Source organism: Rosa rugosa, chromosome 4 (assembly GCF_958449725.1).
Source record: "Rosa rugosa chromosome 4, drRosRugo1.1, whole genome shotgun sequence".
In the NCBI taxonomy this organism is placed as follows: domain Eukaryota; kingdom Viridiplantae; phylum Streptophyta; class Magnoliopsida; order Rosales; family Rosaceae; genus Rosa; species Rosa rugosa.
In genome coordinates this window covers 56,836,503-56,851,417 of record NC_084823.1, presented here as the reverse complement: position 1 = coordinate 56,851,417, position 14,915 = coordinate 56,836,503, and the positions used below count along the sequence as shown (strand labels likewise).

The following is a 14,915-nucleotide window of genomic DNA, read 5'->3' as shown; positions in this document are numbered from 1 at the left end:
AAAGGTTTCTTACTCTGGTCACCGATAATGAAGAGGGACAGCCTTCCACTTCCATTGAGTGGGTTCAGTCAGATTCTTGTGAGCCAACTCTGTTGCCAACCAAAAGTTCAGGGTTCCCAAAGTCTGCACTGGCTTTTCTGGATGCTATTAATAAGAATAGGTCCTGTCAGAAGTTTCTTCGAAGTAAGCTAATACAAATCCAAGCGAAAATTGAGGAGAACAACAAACTGAAGCAGCGTGTCAAAATCCTTAGAGACTTTCAAGCTCATTGCAAAAGACGAACAGGAGAGGCGCTGTCCCAAAAGAAGGATCCTCGTGTCCAGTTAATTTTAACGAAAAAGCCAAGGGCTGATTCAAAGGTGAGTTTTATGGTTACTTTTGAGTAGCTTCGTCAAGTAATCATCAAGTACTCCTACTCTTGGTTGAGGGTGGGAATTTTTGAAAAATGCACATTTCAATGAAAACAGACCCAGTGTGCACAGGCTACATTACAAGCCTCTTCATGGTTGAAATTTGAAGTTATCTTTCATGCTGGCTGCTGGTTTGTTTATTTAAGCTATTGGTTGGTGTTTTGACTGTTTTCAATTTGCCATTGTATTACTTTGTGACATATAACATAATACTTCGAAAAAAAGACTACGCAAATGTGACACTTGTAATTTCTTCCTTCCCTGTGAGTGTCAGTTTTCATGACGATCTATTTAGAATATTTCACATGAAAGCATGTTCTTCTTCTTGCTCGTTTACTTTGATATTTAGTGGCTTCCTCCTAATGTCTATTAAACGTATTGTTCCTGCAGGCTCATGACAGAGCTATCTCAGCTATGTCTTATGGCCCAGAAGAAAATTCACATGTTGCCAACTACAGAAAGGCATCGACAAAATTTCCACTTTCATTAGATCGAAAAAATTGGTCAGAGGTAGAAAAGAAAGATCTTCAAAATGGAATAAGACAGCAATTTCAGGAAATGGTGCTTCAATCTTCCGTAGATGATTCAAGGTATCTTCACTCAATTTCATCATTTACGATGTCATGTCAGTCACATTTTGGAGTGTTTTGTGAAACAAATTGAAATTGGTGAAAGTTCAGAATGAACCTAGTCAACCTACATATAAATAGGTTATGTAATTTTTTAACACTTGAAAGGCACAAATCCCTTTATATCCAATACCTAGCAGCTATTTATCTTTGAATTTTGTTGGTATGTACAATTCCAACTGGATGTTGATTGGTTATGCTTCAAAAGAGATTAGAATGTTATAATATATATTTTTTTTGTCTAGCTCAGACCTTGCTTCAATCTAAAAGGGGAGACTTTTTGGTTTAATCATGCTTACTTAGACTGCATTGGTGTACATTGATTTATGAATTGTGATACTCCACATTGTTTCCCATGCCTTCCCTGACTTCATATTTCCTTGACAGTTATTCTGAGACACCTCATGGAGACTCAAATGACATTGATAAAATTTTGGCTTCAATCAAGGATCTCGAAATTACCCCATATAGCATTAGAGAGTTCCTGCCTAAGGTTAACTGGGAGCAGTTGGCTTCCATGTATGTTCCTGGTCGCTCTGGTGGAGAATGTGAAGCAAGGTATGGCCTTTCTCATGGCATTAAATTTTTAATGGTTTTATTTATATTTATGTTTGTAAGTTGCAAACAAATAAAAAGATCAAACTCCAAACGTTGACAAACCACTTTACTATCTGCAGCTTATTGCATGACAATTTTTTCTGCTTTATGTTTCTGTCTTTGTTATTTGTAAAAATAGTCATGAAATGTTGTTTTTATGGCTGAAGTGTAACCTTTGGAAGAGACCTTGTATATAGGGGATTGGCAGACCACTGTATCCAGTTTTTCACATGAATAAGCCTTATGTTTACAGTTTGACCAAAATTTAGTCAGTATGCTAATTGTGTTTGGCTCGTGGAACTTAACTGTAATCTTTGGTTTACCCAGATAATATTTCTCTTTAAGTGAAAGAATAAGTTTTGGTGAACAACTCAACGTAAGGGGTTTGTCACTAATTTATTATTACACCCATTGATAGTTTGTGAGAGACTTGGGTTCATGTTCATTTTATTTCATCTGTCAATTTGTGCAGTACTTGACTAGTGTTTTTGTCTCTATTGATTGTCCTGAAGCATGTGTATCCTTCCATAAAGCGAGATTTTAGACCTCTATGAGGTCTTCATCACAGAAACGTTTACCATTGTTGGAATTGATTATAAAGGTCAGCATATGTCATAAAGATTGGACCCATAGTTTTGACTTGGAAATTAATCAAAATAGTGTTGTTGAGTGTGTGTGTGTGTGTGTGATGATTTCCAGTAAGGATAGATGTGATGCTCCCATTAACTTCTGCCTATCGGATCATAGTAATCATGCTCACATGGATAGCTTAATGTGTGTGATTACTTCTTGCAGGTGGTTGAACTGGGAGGATCCCTTAATCAATCATGGACCATGGACAACAGATGAGGATAAGACAATTCTGTATCTTGTCCAGAAGAAGAATGGGGTCAATGATTGGAATAATATTGCAGAAGCAGTGGGGACTAACAGGACTCCATTTCAGTGCTTGTCACGCTACCAAAGGAGCCTAAATGCTTCTATACTGAAACGGGAGTGGACCAAGGATGAGGATGCAAAACTTGCTTCTGCTGTAGAAGCTTTTGGTGAGGGTAATTGGCAGTCTGTAGCTTCTGCTTTGAACGGACGAACTGGTACTCAATGCTCTAATAGGTTAGTTTGCTTTTCCATTTCATGTTTAAACATTTTGAAGCTGTCTATTGCCGAATTCAAAAGTTAAGGTATATTGTACTCTCTGACCAAATAAAAAAAATTACATGCTATCCTTTTGGTAATTAAGAAAGAGCAACCGTAATTCCTGCTGAGGAAATATGCAAGTGGAGTTACTGTCATAATAGACTTGGAATATTATATAATGTAATTGACTTGAGTGTTTTGATACTATAACGTGAGCGGCTATGGATTAACTTATTTAATTGCTGGGATTTTAAGATGATCGGTGAAGATTTAGTGAAGCTATTTTGGGTTCATACTCACAAAAAAAAAAAGCCTCTTTGGTTTCATTTGGGCCTGTAGTAGTTTTGAGCTTTATTTCTATGTGATCCATGTGACCAATTCTTCCGCTAGTAACCTTACTCTGACTTTTGGTCATTCAAGGTCCTTCCAATAAACTTGTGAATTGATCCATCCTTAGTTGCCCTTTATTAGAATTTAGTTTTCTATATAGCAGCATGCCAGCATGTTTAGCCTCATTGACAGTAATAATGAGTTTTCATGCTATGCAGATGGAAGAAATCACTTCATCCAACCAGGACAAGAGCAGGTAAGTGGACTCCAGAGGAAGACAAACGCCTGATAGTAGCTCAAATGCTTTTTGGGTCAAAAAGTTGGAATAAGACAGCTCAGTTTGTGCCAGGCCGAACTCAGGCACAATGCAGAGATAGGTAGCATACTGTATCCTGTAGTTAAACCTTAATGCTGCTAATTTGAGAAAATTGTTAATTTTAAATTTCTGTTTGCAGATATGTCAACTCTTTAGAACCTTCTTTGAGGTGTGGTGAATGGACTGAAGAAGAGGACTCAAGGTTGATAGCAGCAATTGAAGAATATGGACATTGCTGGTCAAAAGTTGCTGCATGTGTGCCTCACCGGACTGATAATATGTGCTGGAGGTATAGAGTCCTGAACATGTGAAGTTCTTTTATTTTTCCATTCTGCTCCCCACACTTGGTTTGTCTTAGAGTTTGATCTGACTTTCATTTTTATCAGGAGATGGAAGTTGTTGTTTCCGGATGAAGTGCCCTTGCTCAGAGAAGAGAAAAGAATACGTAAGACTGCTCTCATCCGCAACTTTGTTGATCGGGAGAAAGAACGTCCAGCCCTTGGCCCTAATGATTTTCTTCTACAAGACGTTACCTCAATGAAAACTTTAACTTATCCTAGGAAGACGGGAGGATTAAGGTATAATGTTCTAACACTTGTGTTAGTCTTTTTTCTTGTTTCTGTCAATATGTTGACAGTAGTACTAATCAAGTTTAGGAAATGAACTGCGTCCATCTTTTTATAGACCATTCAGCAAATGTTTCTTCTTTTATTGGGAAATTCAGTGTTTCAATTTAGAAGTCAGTTTTGTAAACTAAAGTAGATATAAAATCATAACTGTGTTCCTAAATTCTCTTGAATTTTATGAATTAATATATGACAAATACTTTTTCTACAAAACAAATTTTTTCTATTATTTAACGACTGCTTCCTTGTCAAATTCCTGTCTTCAAGTGTGACCTTGAAATTGTAGTTTGCTTACATCTTTCCAAATAGCTAGAAATTAACTTTTGCATGAAACCATTTGCCCCCGCCTATTTATTGAAGCAAACACAGCCTATATATAGAAGCTTTGTTAAACTTTTTTACATCTTGGATTGAGTAAGTGGAGAGTGTGTACAACTTATCTTAACAGAAAATTCCTGCTTTTCTAATCTTTGTGGTGTCTACCTTTCATTTAATGCAGTCAAGTTCCAAAGAAGATTAAACCCAGGAGGCATAGAAACGATGCTCAACTTTGCTCTGAGGAAGAACCTGGGACAAGCAATTCTGAGGTTGAGACTTATGATGGGGAAGATGCCTCAAAGAAGAAGAAGAAGAAGAAAGTTCTTAAACAGCGTCAAAGAAGGCACAAAGACAATGAACCCACAGGAGACTGTGAGGCTGTTTTACCTGTACCAAAGAAGATTAGACCCAGGAGGAATAGAAACAACGGTCAAATTCCTGGGATAAGCAATTCTGAGGTTCGGACATGTGATGGGGATGATGGCCCGAAGAAGAAGAAAGTTCTTAAACAGCGTCACAGAAGGCACAAAGGCGCTGAACTAACAGGAGAGTGTAAGGCTATTGTACCTGTTAGTAATGAGGATGACACACACAAAGAACCCACAGAAATGTCTTGTTCAGATGCCCTGAAGAAGAAGAAAGTTCTTAAACATCGTCACAGAAAGCACAAAGGCACTGAACCAACAGGAGAGTGTAAGGCTATTGTACCTGTTAGTAATGAGGACGACGCACGCAAAGAACCCACAGAAATGTCTTGTTCAGATGCCCTGAAGAAGAAGAAAGTTCTTAAACATCGTCACAGAAAGCACAAAGGCACTGAACCAACAGTAGAGTGTAAGGCTATTGTACCTGTTAGTAATGAGGATGACGCACGCAAAGAACCCACATCGATGTCTTATTCAGATCAAATCATAGGAACATCAGATGAAGATGATACTGTTTCTTACTATCTACATAAATCAAGGAAGAGAAAGCTTGAAGCTGATCTGGCTGTTATGCAACATGAGCCAGCCATAGCTTGCAATAAACCTGGTCGACGAAAATTAGTCAGAGGGCAAAAGCTTGGCCTCCAAGAACCAATGAGGGGAGTGTTGAGAATTTGTCCAGGAAGTGATCATGAGACTGATGATCCTGTTGTGGCTTCCACGGGGAAAAAGAATTCAAAAAAGAGGCATGCTCAAACTACCAAACGGCACATCATTTGTAATGATCCCGATGCAGGAGGTCTACCTAAACAAGAGGAGGTCACAATCAAATCTGGGAAGGAACAAGTGAGCGCTGGTGCAGACAGCGGCGATGATATAACACTTGCTTGTTTTCTTAATAGATTAAAGAAGCGACGTGAATCTGGCAGAGGAGATATTCAGATGCCGAGGTGATATTCGGACTTTTCATTTGTACATGCACTGTACTTTTTATAGGTAGAACTCCTTTAGACTAAATTAGACAAGCCATTCAAAAGGATTGCTAATCATCCTGCTGCAAGTCAATACAGAAGGTAGTATCTAGCCATCTATCTACCTTCGACAGTGTTTGTCTGTTCTGATTTTGGGAATCGTGTATAGAATAGAAAGATATAGTGCAATTATTCAAAAAAAGAAAAGAAAGATATAGTGCAATGCATTCAAAGGATTCAAAAGTGCTCATTTTAGTGTTGATTGCTTCTTCCCAACAATAGCTAGCATTCTGATTTGGTTTGGTATATTGCCTCATTTGCTCATGGCATAAACTCTGAATAACTTCGTTCATTTTCTATAGTTCTTATCCGCGTTGATCAAACAAATGGAAAGCAAATTGAGATTTTAGAATTAGAATAGCATCATTACCACAACCTTGGACAATCAAGACCACCACTGCTTGCAAAGTGAAGGTGTGCCAGACATTTTTGGGGCAAGGACACATTGTATTGTAGAGTTAAATGTTCACGGGAGTATCATAAAGTTGGTAGTTTCCAAGGCATTGATGTTGCCTCGAGGTCCTTTCTCCAGGATTAAGATTTTTGAGCCACAGAACGCGAACAATCAGACTTTAGAACAGACCGTAACCAAACCCCATGACCAGATTTTATGATATACTCGCACACATCGCAATTACTCTATTTTGATCTCCTTCAACTAAGGTATCTTGTTCAATATTCCCTAGGCCAACGTGTTAATTAACAACGCAAACTAGAGCATGATAGAGATTTTGCAATTTCAGCATCAATTCAAAAAGATACTTAACTTGAAATCTGACATAATATCTTAATTTGAAAACCAAAAAATAGCAAGGCGTTAAAGCCATATAGTCAACATAGAGATAAAATCCCAAATATCCAAGTTTCCAACCAAAAACCTAAATAGACTTTTGACAGTACAACGATAACCAAAACAGATCTCTCGTAAGCAGTTTTCTAGAAGCGGCCAATTCCCCAAACTCTGATAACGCCATCGGTGTATCCACTGAACAATGTGCTTCCATCTGCACTCCAGTTCAAGCTAGTACAGTAGATAACCTGCAATTACATAAAAAGATGAGACAACAGAAGCAATCAGAAAGACCCATCATTTCAAATATGTGGGGAAAATAATTTGCAAGAAACTGTTAATACAATAACTTCTGAACTAATATACCAACCACAAAGAGCAAACAGTATCTACCACACCAAAAACCTACTATCTAGTTTGGAGAACAATTCAAATCTGATAATCCACAATCCAATACTTGTGCAGGGATGAGATATTAGAATTGACTTGCAACATTTCGTATCACATCTCAATGTACACTCAAACACAGAAACAAACCACTTCAGATACAGTACCTGTTTGAAATAAATGTAAAAAGGTTCACTATAAAAAGCAATGCTGCACTTGTAGACTTCCTTGCAGCACCCACTTACATAATCATGAATATGGAGAGCAACCAATATGTAAACTAATTGTGCAACACCACCAGAAATCAAAGGCCTAAAAGCATTTTAACTCTTTAAATGTAAACCAGCAGCCCACTACCAAAGAACAATGATGGCGTAGTACAAGAAAACTCATAATTTTTTGCAACTCAACATTACAAAGTATAGAACTTCAAATGAAAGCATGAATATGTAGAAATAAAACAATCGGAAACAATGCTGATCTGTAATCATCTGTCCCTGAACCAAATGTGATCAAATAAGGATATCACAATCAACGAACTAAAGCAAATGACAGTTGATCACAAATCCGCATTGTCTACTACAAGCAAATCATCAGCATTGTTTCCAAATCGCCATTGTCTAAAACAATTCAGTAAATAAAATGACATTTTCACACTTCCAAACTAGTATCAGATAAGGAACACACAAACAACAGAATATCAATCTCCATCAAGCAAAAAAATATTAAAACCAAAATTCTAATAGAGCAAGTAACAAAAGAAACCAGTGTTTATATACCTTCTTCTTGTTGGCAGTGTGGGTATCATCGGTCTTCTCAGCCTCAGTCTTCAAATCGACCTTCAAATCCTCCACAATGCTCTTACTCTCCAAATCCCAGATCTTAATGCTCTGCTCAGTCGCAGCGCACAGCCAGTACCTGTTGGGACTGAAGCAGAGAGCATGAATAATCGCCCCGGCGTCGAGCGAGTACAGCCTCTTCCCCTCGGCCAAATCCCACAGCAAAATGACCCCATCTTTCCCTCCGCTGGCGCACAGCGAACCATCCGGCGACACCGCCACGGTGTTCACATACCCATTGTGCCCTTCCAGAGTGTTCCTCAGCTTGCAATTGGTCAAGTTCCACACCTTCACGGTGCGGTCCCACGACGCCGAAACGATCGTCGGCTGCAGCGTGTTGGGGCTGAACCTGACGCAGCTGACCCAGTCGTTGTGGCCGTCCTGCTCCTGGATAGTGTACTTGCACTCGCCGAGAGTGTTCCACAGCTTGATCGTGCGGTCGCGGGAGGCCGAGACGATCTGACGGTTGTCGATGGAGAAGGCCACGGAGAGGACGTCCTTGGTGTGGCCGACGAAGCGGCGGGCCGAGACGCCCTGGGCGAGGTCCCAGAGGCGGAGCTCGCCGTCCCAGGAGCCGGAGAGGGCGAACTGGCCGTCGGAGGAGAGCACGACGTCCTGGACGAAGTGGGAGTGGCCGGTGAGGCGGCGGCGGGGGACGCCGTAGGCCTTCTCGTCCTTGTTGAGCTGCCAGAGGATGATGGATTTGTCGCGGGAGGCGGAGACGATCATCTCGGAGTTGTCGATGGGGATGGCGATGGCGGTGACCATGTCGGTGTGGGCCCTCATGGTGCCCTTGAGGACGAGGCCTTCGGAACCCATCGCTGGTGGAGCTCGGCGGCGGCGGCGGCGGCGGCGAGAGAGAGAAGCTCTTAGGGTTTTGAGATAGAGAGAGTGTAAAAGGCGTGAGAGGAAAAATGAATACGAGTGTGTGCTTAAATAGGGGGAGTGGAATTAGGGTTTTGGAGAGGCCGGTTCGACTTGGAAGCCCATATTGATACTGAAGTTGGGCCAAGAAAGGGTTTCGGCTTGCTTCTTGGTTGGTGGATCTTTCATTTTCTATTTGGGCTTCTACATCTTTTATGTAGCCGATCAGAGGTGGATGGAACGGTGAGGACTTTGGTTTGGTTAAACGTAGCATGAAGCATTAGACTCTGAATTTGTCGTGTATTTCTTTGTGAGCGGTGGCCGGTTTAGTGTCTGCACTGTAAAATTTGTAGTGTAAACGTAGTGTGTAGGCTGGTGGATGGGATAGTGATGAGTTTGGTTTGATTAACATAGCGTGAAGCGTCAGACTCTGAATTCATGTCTATGTTTTTTTGTAAGCTATGACCAATTCAGTGTGTGCACTATAAAATAAGTGGTGCAAACAATTTAAGTAATGACTATTTATGTTCCGCTTCGTCCTAGTGTCCTACTAATTAGTTGCCCATCAGAAGTGGATGAGATGAAGACTTTGGTTTGATTAACGTAGCATGAAGTATCAGACTCTGAATTCACGATTACGCTTTTTGTAAGTTGTGATCACTTTAGTGTCTACACGATCAACTTTGTGGTGTAAACATAGCATTTAGCCTATCATGTGTGGATGAGACAGTGAAAACTTTGGTTTTAGTTTTAGTTAACGTAATATGAAGCATCAGACTTTGACTCCACGTTTATATTTTTTGTTTGCTGCAACCAATCCAGTGTCTACACTATTAATTTTGTGTTGCAAACAGTTTAAGTAACAACTATTTCTATTACGTTTCATCCTACTAATACAATTGAAATTTTGCCAAAAAAATAAAATAAAATAAAAAATTATTGAAATGGAACAAGTAAATGGTCCATCTAACCCAAATTGCATAATGTGTCCCACAAGTAAATGGTCCATTCATACATAAATATTAGGGGAATTGGCATGAAAGCCCCATCTTCATCTCTTCCTCCATTGCTGCCCTTTGCTCTAGCACTTTCAAGGAAGTTGCCTTCCTATATATCTTGCACAGTACCATGTCCTGCATTAAGAATAAGATAAAATGATACACAAAAATTAATTGTATTTATATCATAAGTTGCACATTTTAGAGGTAAAAGGTGTATTTATAGTTTATACACAAATCATAAATGTGTTATTCACCAAAAAAAAAAAACACAAATCATAAATGTGATAACACAAAATCCAGCTATAATTGTATAGAGCCATCATTTTTAGGTCCCAAAGGTCCTATTTCAACTTGCCTTCTCTAAAGCCTAAACCTTGTATAAATTTCTCAGATAAAAGGCTCTTCCTTTAAGCCCATCTCTCTCTCTCTCCCTCGAATTGAAAGCGCCACCGTTACAGATTCACTCCCGGCGGGTTTCCCAACACCGGTTGCCGGCCCTAAACGGAAAGCCCACAACTTGTTCATTGTGTTCTCTCGCCCTTTTTCACTTGGGTACTATTTCATTCAGCTCCGTTGATCTGAGGTGCAGTGATGGAGTTTTGGCTCTTCTAGCAGAAAAAAAGATGCTTTCTTTGAGGTCAGGCTTTGTAAATTGCAGTGTTTTCTAACTTGGGTCTTTGCCGTTTGGCTCCAATTGTTTGTTTACGATTCTGGGTAGTGTTGTGCTTGGTTCTATTGTGCTAGTTAACTGTTCTAGTTACAGGTTCTTACATTCTTTTGGTTTATATGGATAAAGATTTGCTTGTTTTGGTGAAATTCATTTGCTTTTGTTGCATTCTGGGTATGGTGGTTTATGGTTTTGGTAGAAATGAGGTTCTTGATATCCAACAAGTGCTGCCCTTTAGTTTTCTAATGGCATTTGTGATATTAGGGGCTTTTGGAGGAGGCATAGGAGGAAGGTGCTTGTTGCAACTGGTGTGTTAGGAGGTGGATATCTACTGTATAAACTATATAATGCTCACAGACAGAGGCTTACTGACCTGGAGGCCGAACTCGCCCGTGAACAAGAGAGCAGTGAGGAGCTCCTTAAGGCTAAGTAAATACCGAACCCTGTTTCGTTTTCTTGTTGTGATTTGTGGAATGTTGAGTCCATGGCTGCTTACTATTTGGTTTCTGATGTTATGTCTTTTTCTTCACGTTGATAGAATGCAAGCTCATTTTGAGAACATTCAAAGCATTGCTGATACAACAACGCTGCCTCACGTGATGCACTATTTGAGTAGTCGGATAGCAGAAGAGTTAGATACTACTTATATCACCGAAAGGTTAATGCAAATGAAGGGGAAGTCTCCAGAGAAACTTGAATTGTGGGATAGATTAAAAGTTCTAAGTATGTATCTTTCCTTCTTTGGCAGTGATGAATTGTCATCTTTCAATATGAGTTATCTTTGATTTCAGCTCAGATATAGATATTGTGATGTGCTTACCTTCTATAGGTCTTCTGTTTTTTCAGGCTTCACAAGAATGATGTTGTCATTGTGGTCGATGACGATGCTTAGCTTATATATTAGAGTTCAAGTCAATATATTAGGGAGACATTTATACATTGATACTGCACGTGGTTTTGGAAGCTCTCTTATAGTTGTAAGGGCCATTTACTTTCCTGCTTTACTTATGCACTTTAATTCATCAGATTTGTTGGCTTTGATGTCATCTTGTTATTTCAACATCCGAGTGTTCTCAGCTTAAGTAGTCTAGCGCAACTGAACATGCTTACTTAATATCCATGCACCCGAAACATTCTTATTTATTTGAATTATTGAATTTTTCCTTTTCCAGTTTAATGTATGTGCTCCCATTTTGTCAAATAGCATCAAACATGGTTACAAAGTTTACAAGCTATGACACTTAATTCTAGGTTGTGGAAAGATTGACTAGGATGTTGGTAGTCTGGCTTGATCTTCAATGTTATTAAGGATATGTTAAGTAGATCTTTTGGAGAAGCTCTTTTAGAAATCTTACCAGAAGGATTTTGGAATAGGAAAAAGACCAGGCTGTGTTGCTGGGAGATAGAACGGGTTGGATATCAATATAGGAGATGAAGTGTGAGTGACATATTTCTAAACTTTCCCTTATGCTGTGTGTAAGAAATTCTAATAATAAGTCTTCTGATACCAGATTGTAATGGTTTCTTCTCATTACAGTATTGGTGGCTATAAAGAGTGTGGTCACCTGCCTTTTTATTTGGTTATGGTTGGCCACCTGGTTTTCTTGTTAGCCTTTCTTGAAGGTCTACATTACTGAACTATTTGTGAGAGTCTTGGATAACGCTCGTTAATATAATAAATATAGAATGATTTTAAGAATTGCTGCATTGTGACTGTCTGATTGATGCCTCTAAAAGCACTGTTACTTCTGTTAACTCTTACCCATTGACTGTCTGCTTTAGTATTTTGCACACTTTTATTGATATGTTTTTATCTGGTTTACTCTTTCCCAAGTCATCTTTGCTAATTTGTATTACCACTTATATTAGGCATTCTACAAAGTGAACCTTATATTACTCTTGGATTTAATGTGATATTTTTGTATGTATGCTTACAGGAGGATGCTGAACTCATTGATAGGGATGACCAGCAGAAGTTTCTAGCAAGTTCTGATTATCTCTCCAGTTATGGCATGCCTGCTTTAATTTCGAATATCCAGGCAGCAGCAGCAGAAGTTCTTAATGGGTAAGGTTTGTTGTACCATTTATAGTGGTCAATTTCCAGGTTTTGAATCTATAGGCAATAAGTTTATTATACTCGAAACTACCATAACTTAATGAGCACTTCCAAGTTGGAATATATAGAACAACGTCAATCACACTAGCACCCACCACAATAAAGGCACAGGGGCTTTGGCTGAAGATGCATTAGAAAAATTTCTAGAAACTTTAGAAATCTTACTAATTGTCTTGGATGATTTTCATCTGCAGAAAGCAGCTAACTGAACGGTTCAATACCACGGTTCTCCATGATACTATTATGCAAATGCTTGACAAGTTCATGAGCACAGGAAGTCCCCATCACTGGGTGAACTACTTGATGCCAGAGGATGCTCGTTGGGTTGAACTAGCGACTGCCTTCAGCAGTGATAGCACAGTTCTTCCGGATGTCACCAAATTTGAACAACTTATGCTGGAGACGCGGTCAGTAATATCAAGGTATTTTTATGGCTTTTATGTCGGAGACGTGGTCAGTAATATCAAATTTGAAACAACTTATGTTCTGGGTTTTACTAAATACCTGAGTTCTTTCATGAACTCTAACAAGTAGAACAATGCAACTTATTCCTCCTGTTCCTTTCTCTTTCTCATACTCTCTAGTTTCTTTATCGCATCAGTGGATGATCTTTGATTTTGTGTTCTCTCTTGCAGTGGTGAATTTGGTAGTATTGCTCGGATGGCACTGAGAGCAGTGGTGGATACAGTGGTAGTGGATATGGGCGCTCAATCCGGAGGTGATCTAGCGTCCGGAACGCCCCTTGCCAAAGTCTTGGCAAGAGTTGCACAGATGGGTCCCACACTCCTTGGAGAATCAAGCAAATTCGTACAGATCATTCTAAATGTACCAGAAGTTGAGCTCTTTTTTACTCTCATCTATTCACATATGCAAATCTCATAGGCTAGAGACAGACCCTAGTTCCTTTTTGAAGTGATTGTTCATTTCCTTACAATTGAGGCAGCAATGGAAAACATGCTCATCGCATTTGGGTTTCAAGTGCCCAAAAGTCAGAAATTTGAAAGGCCATAACAGATAAAAATGAGGATTACCGCAGTGTGATTTACCTTTGTACTACTACCTCATCTATAATCGTTTGTTGTACTGTACCATCTAATATTTAGATATATGCCTATATGGTGTGTGTGGCACCAAGATATAAAGTTGCATCCTCCTCTTGTCTGTTAAATTAATAGTATCAAGATATCAAGTTGCATCCTCCTCGTCTGTTAAATTAATAGTATCGAAGGTAATGATGCTGACCTGATCTTTGCATATATAATCTTTCAGCTTTTTGGAGCATAAAGTCTATCTATAATGAAGTAAAACATACGAGTATGGATCAACTTGGAGACCGCAAATGAATCTCAGATCCTGCTAGTTCATCTAAAACCTCAAAAGTACAAGAACTAGTACATGAAAGTTGATAACAAAGTTACAATCTGCTAGTTCGACAATTAAAAGAATCCTAATTGTCTCAGAAACGACTGCAGCATGATGAACTAAACCTAAACCCTAAACCCAACTGCAGCATCTGTGTTGATGCAGATTACTAGAAGTTTCTTCCCTCATATGTCTTCCCCAATTGCCAATCCTTCGGGGCGACATTGTCGGACTGCACCATTCTACCATCCCTTGTGGTAACTTGGAAAGACAAGCTCTGGCCCTGTAACTTCTGCACGGTATCATCCGATACCTGCCAGTTTACGCCCCAATTACGTTCCATTTGTATCCAACCAGTCTGAGAACCCTTTATCTTCACATCAACAACCTGTCCAGCACCACCAACATTGTACACTAGCACAAGCAACCAACCTTCATTTCCCTTAAACACGAACTTGATACCACCACTCTTGCGGCACTTAACTCGGCGATAGACAACCGGGACAATTCCTGCTTTGTATTCTGCAATGTTCAAGAACATAGGCATGGATAGATCAAAGTGCTTGCGAGGCGGGTTGCACCAAGGAGCTTCCTCATCGTAGGTTGGAGGGCAGTAGTTGGTAGCTGTGACCCGGATTGCGCCTGCACCTTTTTTGCACCATTCTGAAGAGTTAAAACACATTATTTGGAAACAAGCTCCGCAAGTACGTCCTTTGTTGAACAATGCCTCGCTTAATGCTGTGGTTTGAAGGCCGTATCCTTCTTCAATAACATTTTCATATCCACAAGCTCCCTCTGCGGAAAAAATTTCGATCTACATAAGTGTAGTTCAAGAGGTATATGATTTGGTAAACTTTTCCTATTTCATTTTCCTACATTGCAAGATGAAAAGTAAACAACAAATATGTGGAGTAAAGAGGTATTAGTGGATTAAGGACTTACGCAAGGTTTCATCACCATTCATGTCGCCGTAAAACGTTGCAGTAGCATGCTGCCAACCACGCTTAAGAGAGAGACCGGCGGCAGCCATGCCTAGGTTGAGAACAATCATGACTATGACGAAACAGGAC

The 14,915-nt window shown here is 39.6% G+C and overlaps 4 protein-coding genes across 4 annotated transcripts in view; 2 read left to right on the top strand and 2 right to left on the bottom strand.

The window, feature by feature from the left end:
- Positions 1–6,083, top strand: part of LOC133745092 (uncharacterized) — a 6,985-nt gene extending 902 nt beyond the window's left edge. Inside the window, exons 2-9 of the mRNA XM_062173084.1 lie at positions 5–359; positions 801–1,000; positions 1,427–1,597; positions 2,432–2,749; positions 3,322–3,480; positions 3,559–3,708; positions 3,806–3,997; positions 4,545–6,083. Coding sequence (XP_062029068.1) covers positions 5–359; positions 801–1,000; positions 1,427–1,597; positions 2,432–2,749; positions 3,322–3,480; positions 3,559–3,708; positions 3,806–3,997; positions 4,545–5,742 — 2,743 coding nt within the window. The 3' untranslated portion in view covers positions 5,743–6,083. The remainder of the gene's footprint in view (positions 1–4; positions 360–800; positions 1,001–1,426; positions 1,598–2,431; positions 2,750–3,321; positions 3,481–3,558; positions 3,709–3,805; positions 3,998–4,544) is intronic.
- A 495-nt stretch (positions 6,084–6,578) lies between these two features.
- Positions 6,579–8,755, bottom strand: LOC133743536 (small ribosomal subunit protein RACK1). The gene is made up of 2 exons (XM_062171510.1): positions 7,776–8,755; positions 6,579–6,857 (listed from the first exon to the last, which is right to left on the bottom strand). The coding sequence occupies exons 1-2, from the start codon at positions 8,652–8,654 to the stop codon at positions 6,756–6,758; spliced, it is 981 nt and encodes a 326-aa protein (XP_062027494.1). The 5' UTR covers positions 8,655–8,755; the 3' UTR covers positions 6,579–6,755.
- Positions 8,756–10,021: 1,266 nt separating this feature from the next.
- On the top strand, positions 10,022–13,680 carry LOC133706799 (peroxisome biogenesis protein 3-2). Its single transcript, XM_062132350.1, has 7 exons — positions 10,022–10,337; positions 10,632–10,796; positions 10,906–11,090; positions 11,214–11,344; positions 12,305–12,432; positions 12,678–12,905; positions 13,119–13,680. Exons 1-7 carry the CDS (start codon positions 10,324–10,326, stop codon positions 13,363–13,365), a joined length of 1,098 nt encoding a protein of 365 aa, XP_061988334.1. The 5' UTR covers positions 10,022–10,323; the 3' UTR covers positions 13,366–13,680.
- Positions 13,681–14,014: 334 nt separating this feature from the next.
- On the bottom strand, positions 14,015–14,641 carry LOC133746458 (expansin-A9-like). The gene has a single exon (XM_062174638.1). It carries the CDS (start codon positions 14,525–14,527, stop codon positions 14,015–14,017), a length of 513 nt encoding a protein of 170 aa, XP_062030622.1. The 5' UTR covers positions 14,528–14,641.
- Between the last annotated feature and the right edge of the window lie 274 nt (positions 14,642–14,915).